The sequence below is a fragment of the Heteronotia binoei genome, chromosome 11 (genome assembly GCF_032191835.1).
Source record: "Heteronotia binoei isolate CCM8104 ecotype False Entrance Well chromosome 11, APGP_CSIRO_Hbin_v1, whole genome shotgun sequence".
Classification (NCBI taxonomy): domain Eukaryota; kingdom Metazoa; phylum Chordata; class Lepidosauria; order Squamata; family Gekkonidae; genus Heteronotia; species Heteronotia binoei.
The window spans coordinates 11,851,296-11,864,275 of record NC_083233.1 but is presented as its reverse complement, the minus strand read 5'-3'; the positions used below and the strand labels follow the sequence as shown (position 1 = coordinate 11,864,275).

General features: G+C 49.2%; 1 protein-coding gene across 1 annotated transcript in view; it reads right to left on the bottom strand.

Moving 5' to 3' along the window:
- Window positions 1-12,648, bottom strand: part of CHRDL1 (chordin like 1) — a 73,016-nt gene extending 60,368 nt beyond the window's left edge. The window contains exons 1-2 of the mRNA XM_060250113.1: window positions 12,505-12,648; window positions 5,758-5,870 (exon numbers count right to left, since the gene is read on the bottom strand). Coding sequence (XP_060106096.1) covers window positions 5,758-5,870; window positions 12,505-12,601 — 210 coding nt within the window. The 5' untranslated portion in view covers window positions 12,602-12,648. The remainder of the gene's footprint in view (window positions 1-5,757; window positions 5,871-12,504) is intronic.
- Between the last annotated feature and the right edge of the window lie 332 nt (window positions 12,649-12,980).

The window sequence follows — 12,980 nt, the reverse complement described above, 5'->3', positions numbered from 1 at the left end:
TGTCTCCATCGGAGGAGGCATAGAGGGTTTCTCTACCCACTAATGAACATCCATCTGAATGTTAGCAGCACAAGCCCTTTTTGCCTTTCGAGTATGGAGTGGGGCAGTGGCGGGCTGGGTCTAAAAATATTGGTTGCCAGGAGGTCAAGGGGGCCCACCCACACCTATAAGGCTATCATTTAATTTTTATAAGAAATTAAAACAAAATTCAAAAAAATACGTAAGTGGAAAAAATGTACAATTAAAACTTCTGCAAAATTATATATAATTACTATATATATATATATATATATATATATATAGTAATTATAGTGTACATATATTGTACATTTTACTGGCAGTATGCAGTAGATAAATGTAAATACAGATTGCATTTTCTCCAGGGGAGCTGATCTCTGCCAGCTGGAGATCAGTTGTAAAAGTCGGAGATCCCCAGGCCCCACCTGGAGGTTGGCAACCCTAAACGCAATGCAAATTTTAGTTGCATTACAGGAATAATATTGGAACTTCTATTCTATTTTTAAGCTACTAAAAGGACATGAACACTTTTAACGTATTGTCTACTGTTGAAAGGGGCCCCACTTCATCAGGGGCCCGCTTGCCATCGGGCAAGTTGACACCCTGGCCAGTCCGCCCCTGGAGCGGGGACTTTAAAAGACTTTTTCGAGACCAGCGTATAATCAATTTCCGGGATTCCTTACATTGATGTGATTTCTGTGGCTCTTTATATGAAATAGTCTATGAATTTTCGACTTTGCGAACAAAATATAAAATCATTTATTAATAATTAATCATGATTGTATAAGAGCGGCAATTTGGTAAATCATGGTTATTTTTTGTTGTTTGGTCCCAGTGTGGCCCAGCAGTTCCTCTGGACAGTCAACAACAGAGCACAGAGGCTGAGACTTTCTCTTGAGGTGCCCTCCTGGCTCTGGGATTCAGAGGTTGAATGCCTTTGAACATGGAGGTGCCCTTTAGTCACCATGGCTAGCAGCCACAGATGGCCCTGTCCTCCATGAATCTGTCTATGATTGTGGCCATCATGACATCCTCTAGACCAGGGGTCCCCAACCCCTGATCCGTGGATCGGTACCAGTCCGTGGCCTGTTAGCAACCGGGCCACGGAATGAGGCAGAGACCTTTGCCTACTCCTCATTTAAAGACCCCTATGGGGGGCAGGGACGGGGTGTGGGCATGGGGACAGCCTGGGGCAGCAAATCCCCCAGCCTCCCCACCCCCACCAGTCCGTGGAAAAATTGTCTTCCACAAAACTGGTCCCTGGTGCCAAGAAGGTTGGGGGCCACTGCTCTAGAAGCAAATCTCACATTTTAATCACTCTCTCCATGAAGCAGTATTTTCCTATTGTCCATCCCGAATCTACTACCCATCAACTTCATCAGGTGCCCTCAAGTTGTAGCATTTGGGGAGAGGGGGAAAAGTTCTCTTTTGTCAACTGCCTTCACCTCATGCATAATTTTATAAAGTTCTATCATGCCCCACCTTAGTCATTTCTTTTCTAAACTGAAAGCAGCCTGAGAAATGCTTTCACGCCTGAGATTCTGTTGGGGTTCCTGGGACAGAGCAACAATTGGAACGCGTGTTTCCTGGATCTAGTTGGATCCTGCCCTCTGTTCAGTCATTCTGCAGCATGGCCAAGTGACATCTCATTCCCCACTTAAAGATTTCACTTCTAGAGGCCTAATCGGTGTGGCTGTGGCTCAGGGGTAAAGCAGCTGCTTTACGTGCAGAAAGTACCAGGTTCAATCCCTGGTATCTCCAGTTAAAGAATCAGATGGTCAATGATGGGAAAGACCTTTGCCTGAGAACCCGGCTAGCTGCCACTAGTCTGAGTAGACACTACTGACTTTGATGGGCCAGTACCTTGACTCAGAACATAATCCTGTATACTGTATTCATAAGATTTGGATGGGGAGAAATAAGATGGAGAGAGATGGAACATCAAGAACAGTAAGCTTATTGCTGGTGTGCACACAATATATTTCTAAAATAACCTTTTGAACCTGGCACCTTTTTTTGCATCCGGGTCACCCTACAGGGTTTTCAAGGCTAGAGACATTTAGAGGTGTCTGCATAGCAATATTTGGTGGTCTCCCATCTAAGTAACTAACCAAGACCAGCCCTGCTTAGGTTCCAGAATCTGATTTCAGGCTAGCCTGGGCTTCCCAAATCAGGGCATCCAGCACCTTGTGTGCTAGTAATTTCACTGTCCCACCCACACAAACACAAAAGCAGGCTTCTAGCTACTGGTGTAAAGTAGTGTAGAGGATGACACATGGGAATTCCTTAGACGAGGTCTTCCCTGATTCATCGATGTTCTGGAGCCAAACCGCTGTCTCTTGGCTTCAGCCCTATCTGCAATATGGGCAAGGTCCCATACTGACCCATTTCCAACGGTAGTTCTATAACACCAGGGCTTTTTTTATTTCGGTCGCAGAAACTCCTTAGCATTTGAGGCCACACACCCCTGACGTAGCCAATCCTCCAAGAGCTTACAGGGCTCTTCGCACAGGGCCTACTGTAAACTCCAGGAGGATTGGCTACATCACAGGTGTGTGGCCTAATATGCTAAGGAGCTCCTGCTACAAAAAAAGCCCTGTGTAACACCAAGGAAGCTGAACAGCCAGACTGATCCATGCAAAACCCAAAACCAGGAATGAAAATCTGTGGGATCCCTTTCAGTGGGGATACATTGACACAAATCATTGTGCAGGTTTTCCAGCTCACCAGAACACTTCACCAGGGTGGATGTTAGAAAATTTAAGGAACAAAGAAGGCTGAAAGCAGATTATTGATGTTAAGACCTGATGTAAAGCGGTCCTGTTTATTTATAGATTTCATTTATACCCTGCCTTTCTCCCCGGTGGAGACAGCTCAAGATAGGTGGCTGTGTTAGTCTGTAGCAGTAGAAAAGGGCAAGAGTCCAAGAGAACCTTAAAGACCAGGGTCGTAGCCAGGATTTTAAAAGTCGGGGGGCTTTTTAAAAAGTCAGGGGGCAGCCTTTTCCATCCATTTCTCAGGAACTTTCTGGGGTAGGAGCAAAAGCTGGAGGCTCTGAATGCGGCCAGGTTGAGGCAGCCAACCCTAAATCTTCGGAGTCGAGAAGGGACTGCACCCTGGGTGCAAGCAGGGAGATTTCCTTCCACCTCCCTCTCCCCCATCTAGGCACTTTGCAGTCAGCAGCTCCATCTGACCTCCCCCCCACCCCCAGCCCATTCCACGTGGCTTCTTCCACCTCCCTGTGCCCTCCCCAGCTCTCCTGGCTCTGGATGCCACTAATGACGCTTTGCCAACTCAGTCATGGCAAAAAGAAAAAGAGAAATGCAGACTGTTTCCTGGAGGGCCCTCCTGGGATTCGGGGCGGTGGGGGGGGAGAAGCCCTGCCTGGAAGTCAGGGGGCAGTGCCCCCACAGCCGCCCCCCCCCCCATGGCCACAGACCTGTTAAAGACTAACAAAATTGGTGAAAGGCGAGGAGCTTTCGGGAGTCCAGCTGATCTGAAGAAGAGAGCAGTGGCTCACGAAAGCTCCACTCTGTCGCAAATTCCGTTAGGCTTTAAGATGCTACTGGAGTCTTGCTCTTTTTTCTTCAGTGGGCACCCAAAGCAGCTTCCTGCTTTCTGGTCTCCTTCATTTTATCCTCAGCACCCCTGCGAGGTTGGCCAGGCTGAGTGTGTGTGAGACTGGCCCAAGGTCATCCCGTGAGTTTTCATGGCAGGGTAGGGATTTGAGCCTGGGTCTTCCAGACCCCAGTCCAGCACTCTAACCTTGATACCCCACTGGGCCTCAGACGGAGGGCTTTTGATAGCAGGGAGCGTAGTTGAGGCAAAAGCCACAGAGCGTTCTTGTTTAATTGTTATCATGACAGTGAATACTGGTTTTTGTTAGCTGCTTTGAGTCACCCTCGATATCAGGAAAGGCAGACATCTGAATAGATCAATGTCAAGTGTAAAACGTATCGGCCTACCTTTCAGGGATGTTATCATGAGTAACAACACAGTGGATTGGATCCACTGCCCCATTTCCGCTGGCACTTGGGCTCTCATGCAAGCGGAAACTGCAGAAAAAAGATCACAGCAGCCACTTGTGCTAAGCCAGACTTGTGCCCCTCTTGCAAGATTTGGGCCAACCAATTTCTGGGCCCTCTAATATAGAGAGGACAGTGCCGGTCTAGGTGTTGCACAAGTCCACTGGATCCAAGCCCTTGTGCATGATGATTAAGTGCTCAGTGCTGTATAGATGCTAAGTGCTATCATTATTTACTGTCTGAAAACCGGTGCCCAAAATTCCATCACCCTAAGCCTTAGTTTTAAGTCTGGTAGTTAAGGACCAATTGCTTAAGAGCCAGTTTGGTGTAGTGGTTAAGTGCGCGGACTCTTATCTGGGAGAACCGGGTTTGATTCCCCACTCCTCCACTTGCACCTGCTGGAATGGCCTTGGGTCAGCCATAGCTCTGGCAGAGGCTGTCCTTGAAAGGGCAGCTGCTGTGAGAGCCTTCTCAGCCCCACCCACCTCACAGGGTGTCTGTTGTGGGGGAGGAAGGTAAAGGAGATTGTGAGCTGCTCTGAGACTCTTCGGAGTGGAGGGCGGGATATAAATCCAATATCTTCATCTACCTCACAGGGTGTCTGTTGTGGGGGAGGAAGGGAAAGGAGATTGTGAGCCACTCTGAGACTCTTCGGAGTGGAGGGCGGGATATAAATCCAATATCTTCATCTACCGCACAGGGTGTCTGTTGTGGGGGAGGAAGGGAAAGGAGATTGTGAGCCGCTCTGAGACTCTTCGGAGCGGAGGGCGGGATATAAATCCAATATCTTCATTTACCTCACAGGGTGTCTGTTGTGGGGGAGGAAGGGAAAGGAGATTGTGAGCCGCTCTGAGACTCTTCGGAGCGGAGGGCGGGATATAAATCCAATATCTTCATCTACCTCACAGGGTGTCTGTTGTGGGGGAGGAAGGGAAAGGAGATTGTGAGCCGCTCTGAGACTCTTCAGAGTGGAGGCCGGGATATAAATCCAATATCTTCTTCTTCTTAATGTTTAGATGTATATGATTGACGTACCTTTTTTCCTTGTTACCTCTACACTGTTTTTATTTACTATCTGATATATACCAGTAAAGGCTTGTGTGTGAAAAAGTAACTCAACATCCAGCATGGCAGAGAAAGAAATCTTAGCGTGGATAGGACAGGACGTGTCACAGAGACCTAAGAAGTTCCTAGAGCAATCACCCAGTGCTGTGACTTCCGGATATGTATCCGGAAGTGATGTCGCAGTGTTGCCCAGTGCCCGTTTTTCCTAAGCAGGTCCAGGGGGGGGGTGGTGGGTTGGAACTGGAACGCACATGAACTGGCTTGGCATCAGGGGGTGTGGCCTAATATGCAAATGAGTCCCTGCTGGGCTTTTTCGACTAAAAAAGCCCTGAGCAGGTTTGCTGAGAAACTTACTCAAGTCTATTTAGTACAGTTGACTCCCAGGGCAAGTGTTCTCGGGTTTGCCCTGGCAGTCCTCAGTAGCTCCCATTGCCTTCTGCTGGACAAAGAGCTATACTGTGGGATTTGGCTGTGGGTGGGCAAAGTTTCCCCCCTCCTGGCTCTTGGGTCGCCACAAGAATGAGGCCAGCAGCAGTTCACTCCCCCCACCCCCACCCTGCATATCCTAATCGTTTTAAAACCCAGTATTTTGATAACTATTTACAACTAACAATACAGAAAAGACCTCCGGGATAGCTGCAAGAAATACCTCAGAGCAGAGACAGTTAACGCAGTAAACGATGCCGTAGGGCTCCAGGTACGGATGCCACCTTTCTCCTACGCGGTACTTCTTATCTTGAAACACACAGTAGGTCTCTGGATCTGCAAGGGAGAGGAGGCGACGCTGTGAGCAGACAAAGAACTTTTGCAGATACAGCATAAGCAAAGAGGACATAGGAAACTGTGGAGCTGAAATCAGACCCTGGGTCCGTCTTATGCTCTCGGACACGTGGCAGCTTATTTTGGCTCTCAAACAGAGAAGGGCCTCTCCTAGATCGCTGTAAGTAGAGAAGCCCGAGGTCACATTCTGGACCATGAGCCAGTGGGGTGCAGTGCTTAGACTAGGATCTGGGAGACCCTGGTTCGAATCCCCATCAGATCTGCCATGGGGGCTTACTGGGGGACTGTGGGCCAGTCACATCCCCTCCACCTGCCCTACCTCACAGGGTTGCCGGGAGGATAAAATGGAGTAGAGGAGAAGGATGAAAACTGGCCTGGGCCCTCGCTGTGCTCTTCCATGCCCCCCCACTCCCTGGCCTCCATGAGAGCAGAGCCGGGCATCTATAAACTGAGGGCTGCTCACTTAGAAACTCTTCCCAGTTGTCTCATTTTAGAACGATGTCATAATTTAGGAACTGGCAGGTGGGATTCTTCCCTGCAAGACAATCTCTCATTTCTGACACAAAGAAAAAAAATTAAGTTTGGTGGAGTGGTTCCAGAGGCAGCCTACCTTCGAGTACCTCTTGCTTAGGGGGGCATAACAATGTGTGTGTGTGTGGGGGGGGCCTTTGGCTTCTATGACCATCTTGTGGGTCTCCGAAAGACATCTGGGGGACCATTGTGGAAAACAGAGAGACAGACTGAAGGGACCATTGGTCCTATCCAATAGCTCTTCTCCTTACATTTTGTTCCTACAAAGGAAGGTCATCAACTTGAGTGGGAGAGGCTCAGCTAGGCATGCAGAAGGTCCCAGGTTCAATCCCCGGCATCTCCAGTGAAGAAGACTAGGCAGTAGATGGTGCGAAAGACCTCTCTACCTGAGACCCTGGGAGCTGCTGCCAGGCCGAGTAGACAATACTGAACTTGATGGACCGACGGCCTGGTTCAGCATAAGGCAGCTGCGTGTGTTCATTTGAAGGAGAGACACCTTAACCTGATCCTCGTCGCTTTCCTTCCCCTCCACGCAGCTAGCGGGCTGCACGCTGGCTGATGTGAAAAGTTCGGCTTTTCTTTCTGTCATCCGCAGGATGAATGAGGCTTTCATGTCTGAGAGGCAGTGAACTGGAGATGCCACCGACAGTTCCCCGGTGATGCTCCGGCTTTGGACAAAGCTATTTGCACAGCTCGTTCTTGTGAATAAGCTCAGTGGAGCAGAGGGAATGCCTCCCTTGGACCCCAGCCATGCCCTTCTTCCCTTTTGTATCCCTCCGTTTGCTCAAGCTGGGATGAACGAGCAGGCCTGCTGTATGGGCGACCGCAAAGCGCCAAGCACCGCAAGGAACCCACCGTGGCTCAGTGGCAGAGCATCTGCTTGGTATGCAGAAGGTCCCAGGTTCAATCCCCAGCATCTCCAGTTAAAAGGATAATGTAGTGGGTGATGGGAAAGACCTCTGCCTGTCACCCTGGAGAGCAGCTGTTGAGCGGGCAGTACTGATTTTGATGAACCGACAGCACGAGGCAGTGTTGCCTGCTTTGCATGCCGAGGCCCCAGGTTCAATCCCCGGCATCTCCAGTTAAAAGGATCAGGCAGGAGAAGGAGAAGAAAAAAGAAGAAGACTGCAGATTTATACCCCGCCCTTCTCTCTGAATCAGAGACTCAGAACGGCTCACAATCTCCTTTATCTTCTCTCCCCACAACAGGCAACCCTGTGAGGTGGGTGGGGCTGAGAGGGCTCTCACAGCAGCTGCCCTTTCAAGGAAAACTCCTGCGAGAGCTCTGGCTAACCCAAGGCCATTCCAGCAGCTGCAAGCGGAGGAGCGGAGAATCAAACTCGGTTCTCCCAGATAAGAGTCCGTGCACTTAACCACTACACCGAACTGGCTTTCAGAAGGTCCCAGGAGGTGACGTGAAAGACCTTCTCTCGAGATCTTGGAGAGCTGCTGCCAGTCAGAGTAGACAATGCTTCCCCCAGGACTGGCTTTAGACTGTCTGGCACCCTAGGAAAGGCTAACTTTTGGTGCCGCCCCTGCACTGATAATGTCACTGAGTCACATGGGGGTGCCCAATTCGGCATCCCCAGAAGGCTGGCGCCCTAGGCAATATCCTAGCTTGCCCAGTGGCAGGGCTGACCCTGTACTTGCCATGACAGAGCGATGGTCTGACTCAGTATAAGGAAGTTGCAGAAGGTATCTGTGTTGGTCTGTAGTAGAACAGTTAGTTTTGAGTCCAGGAGCACTTTAGAGACCAACAAAACCTTCGGGCATATCGGGCTCTTTTTCTAGCAGGAGCTCCTCTGCATATTAGGCCACGCCCCTGATGTAGCCAATCCTCCTGGAGCTTATAGTAGGCCCTGTACTAAGAGCCCTCTAAGCTCTTGGAGGATTGGCTACATCAGGGGGGGCGTGGCCTAATACGCAGAGGAGCTCCTGCTACAAAAAGAGCCCTTGCTTTCGAGACTCAAAGCTCCCTTTGTTGGACGCGAGTAAGATTTCGGAGTCTTTTTAACCCAATCAGAAGGTGGGGGGGGAGGCGTTGTACAGAATGCGCTTATAACTTTGCACCCTTTACAGGCATTCTTTACAACACCCCTTCCCACTTCTGACTAGGATAAAAAGACGCTGATCTCCATTCCGACTCATATCTGACGAAGGGAGCTTTGACGCTCAAAAGCTGATGCCCCAAAGATCTTGTTGGGACCAGTGGACTTGGATCTCACTCTATAAGGAAGCTTCACGTATTCGCAGAAAGCTGCTTTGACAGGCAGGGCCGGCTCTAGACCGTCTGGCACCCTCGGCAAGGCTCACTTCTGGCACACACATCCCCCCCCCCCACACACACTGCTAACATCATTGAGCCACATGGAAAAAGGAAAGGTCCCCTGTGCAAGCACCGACTCTGGGGTGACGTTGCTCTCACAACGTTTTCACGGCAGACTTTTTACGGGGTGGTTTACCATTGCCTTCCCCAGACATCTCCACTTTCCCCCCCCAGCAAACTGAGTACTCATTATACCGACCTCGGAAGGATGGGAGGCTGCCTGAAAACCCGGCTTCTGCTGGGGATCGAACTCTGGTCGTGAGCAGAGCTTAGGACTGCAGTACTGCAGCTTTAACACTCTGCGCCATGGGGCTGTTGTGAGCCACATGGGGGTGCCTAATTGGACACCCCCAGAAGATTGGCCCTCTAGGCGATCACCTAGTTTGCCTAGTGGCACGGCTAGCCCTGTCAGCAGGTAACTCAGTCCTAGGGTCTCCAATGGCTGCATAGCAAACTTTGGTTCCAAGGGCCATCAAGTGGGGAGCTTGCTCCACCCCCCACCCCCCAAAATCGCACTGTTCAACTCCCAGTTGACTGCAGAGGTGAATGAAAGGGTACTGTGGCCTCTGCTACTGGCTGCGACTCTTAAGGCCACCAAACAGTTGCACCTATTCTTCCCTCCCTCTCTCCAGAGCCTCACACGCAGTGAAGGATCAGCCTGGCCCCACAGGATTCATTTCCTCAATCGATTTTTCGTCTTTAGCTGAGGATTTTGGACGATGAAACGATTATACAACGGGACAACTTCAACACACTATTGCTATCCTGTCCAAGGTGGCACAAAAACCACCATGGGGATCTTTTCTAGCAACCCTACTCTCCCTCTCCTGCAGCAAGTAAACCTACGGGGATTTCCCATCCAGCAGCTGAATTACCATACCATAGACCTTTATTGGCATTAATACAAGAATACAGTATACTTTAAAACCAACAGTGACACTATAGAATATAATAAAACCTTAAAAAAACAGCAAAAGTTAAATGACATAAAATAGCTGTGGGCTATGCATGAGTCAAAGCCTCTCTGGTTTGGATCGCAACCTGTAAAAAGCAAGCAACGTGAGTAGTGACAAAGTTGTGTTTCCCGTGCAGTAAAAAGCGAACCTTGGCATTGTCAGAAAGGTCTTGATGGTCAGAAAGCAGTGCATCTAGATATCTCGCACGTGGACTGCTATAAAAAGGGCAGTCCAAAAGAACATGAGGGACCGTTTCGATGGCTCCTTGACTACAAGGGCATCGTCTAAGATTGCGGGGGATTCTGTGGTATCTTCCGAAAAGGATGGCCGATGGTCATGCATTAAATCTAGCCAGCATGAATGCTCTTCTTTGGTGAGGATCAGTTAAAAAGAGGAAATAGGGAGCTAAAAGCCCAGGAATCTGGGATAAACCCAGATAGCTTGGGGAGCAAGTTTTCCGAGCCAGCAGCCGAATTATGGCGGTTTGGGTGGCTGCAACCCACAACCACTTATGCAAGCTGCTGAAAGACATAGGGGAGCTTTCAGAAAAACCACAGGGGAATTTTCAGTCCACAGCAGCTCCTCTTCTCCTGTTTGAGAGTTCAAGTAGAACTCCCCACGTTTCTTCTGGTTTGATCCTCACGATGCCGCAAACCTGCCGTAAAAACGTCATAAAACACACTGCAGGAAAATGCGGTAAGAGGTTGTATAGCGTATACAGTGTTCCCTCTAAGCAGTGCATGTGAACAGCCATTCATTAATGCAGGAAGCCCTGTTCGGCAGCAATCTGGAGCCGTGGAGGGTCCTGCACTGCTCATTTTAACATTACAGCCATTATATTTTGCTCAGGATGCGAATTGACCTGCACAATAGGGGACCTGGGGGGGGGGGGAGAGATTAGAAGGAACATTGGCCTCAGTAACTCCATCTTCGTTACCTGCTAGTGCTTAGTTGCCCTGAGAGGACTGGGTCGGACTGCTATCACACTTGCTAGCAGTCCTTCTTTTCAAAACCTGAGTTGTTTCTTCTTGCCACTGGAGGCCAGTTGCAAGATGGCCTGGCTCGTCCTAGTGTTTGGGACAGCTTAAGCAATTATATTTGGACTTAGCATCAATGTTCCCGCAAAGCTGCAGAGTCTTGTGAGCAAAAATTCTACTTGGTAGGGTTGCCAAGTCCAATTCAAGAAATATCTGAGGACTTTGGGGGTGGAGCCAGGAGACTTTTGGGGGTGGAGCCAGGAGACATTGGGGCGGAGCCAGGAACAAGAGTGCGACAAGCATAATTGAACTCCAAGGGAGTTCTGGCCATCACATTTAAAGGGACAGCACACCTTTTTAAATGTCTCCCTTCCATAGGAAATAATGAAGGATAGGGACACCTTCTTTGGGGGCTCATAGAATTGGACCCCCTGGCCCAATCGTTTTGAAACTTGGGGGGTACTTTGGGAAGAGGCACTAGATACTATACTGAAAATTTGGTGCCTCTACCTCAAAAAACAGCTCCCCCAGAGCCCCCCAAACCTCCAGATCAATTCCCCATTATACCCTATGAGAATCGATCTCCACATAGGGAATAACGAAGTGCTCAGCAGACGTTTCCCTCCCCACCCCATTTCTGGCAACTCTGAAGCGAGGGATTGGCCTCTCTACTCACGAGTTGCTGCCAACTTCTTCAAAGTAACACAGACACCCCATCCCAAGAGGAAGCCTTTCAATCGGAGACTGAAGCCTCCGGAGGTGGAAAGGCACATGGTCCTCTGGGGGCGGGGCTTCCTCTTGCCGGCCAGCTGAATGGGGGTGGGAAGGATCCTGGGAAAGCGGAAGAACCCCCGCTGGGACCTGGGGATTGGCAAGCCTACTACTTGGTGAGCTACTGGCATTAAAGTGGTGAGCTGCTGCATCAATTATTGTGCTCTGGGCTCATCCATCCTGAGCTAAGACAAAAATGCGTGAGCTGGAGGCTAAAACTCTGTGAGCTAGCTCACGCTCACTCAGCTTAGAGGGAACACTGCTTAGCATATCAAATGCCTAGTTTTAGTTACGGATGTGGTCTTAGACTCTGGAAAACTTTGCTGTGTGTGCTCAGTGAGCCAGTTTGGTGTAGTGGTTAAGTGTGCGGACTCTTATCTGGGAGAACCAGGTTTTATTCCCCACTCCTCCACTTGCACCTGCTGGAATGGCCTTGGGTCAGCCATAGCTCTGGCAGAGGTTGTCCTTGAAAGGGCAGCTGCTGTGAGAGCCTTCTCAGCCCCACCCACCTCACAGGGTGTTTGTTGTGGGGGAGGAAGGTAAAGGAGATTGTGAGCCGCTCTGAGACTCTTCGGAGTGGAGGGCGGGATATAAATCCAATATCATCATCTTCTTCTTCTTCTTCAGTGGATAGGAGCAAAGCCTGCAATTGCTGTGGTCTGATGCTTTGTTAAAAATCTCCTTCTAAGCAAACCTGGATCAGGCATCTGGTTTCCTTGGGATTTCTGTGAACTGCGGTGCTCCTGGCCATAACGCCCTACCGAGGTGACACTATTTTTTTGCGCTCCTGAGTTTTGTAAACCCCTACAAGCTTTGGAGGAATGAATGAATGAACAAATGAACTCTCACAGTTACAGTGTACAATTAATAGTGGGTCCCACCAATTTCACGGGGGCTCACAGGTCAATTCTCTTCCTCTGTTCTGTGCTCCTACTAATTTCAGCCTCAGTCTGAGCTGTAAAATCAAACATCCATCTTGGTGTCATTGCAACATAACCAAGACGCCAAAGGCAACTTGACCCGTCACTAATATTACCCTTCAAAAGGCTACTCACATTTCCCTTGTTCCGTTTTACTTCCCTCCATAAAAAGAAGGCAGAGCCCACAGGCAAAAAGAAGTCGGAAGTCTTCCAGGCTCCACCTCTTCCTCATCTTTGCCAGCAAAAATGAAACACCTTAGATGTGGTGAATTCTGGACCTGCAAAGGAAGAAGATCTGAAGTTGTTTAAGACGGAAAGGAATCTTTACAACCAAAGCCTTTGAGGACAGTCAGGAGAATCGAAGTACAAATCAGCAAAGTCGCCAGAACAAGAAACTAGTTTGTAGGGAGAAACTGTTTGATTCAATTTTTCCCCCTAAGCGCTTGAAAAGATACAAGGAAGAAAACAGTTTAACATAACGAAAGAGACTGTGGACAGCAGTTGCTATGAACTGTCCCTCTGCTTAACTTGATTGCTTCAGCATTTTGTATGCAAAAATCACAGACTATTTCTTTAGCTTCCCCCCTCCAGTTATTTCTTTTTCAGGCATG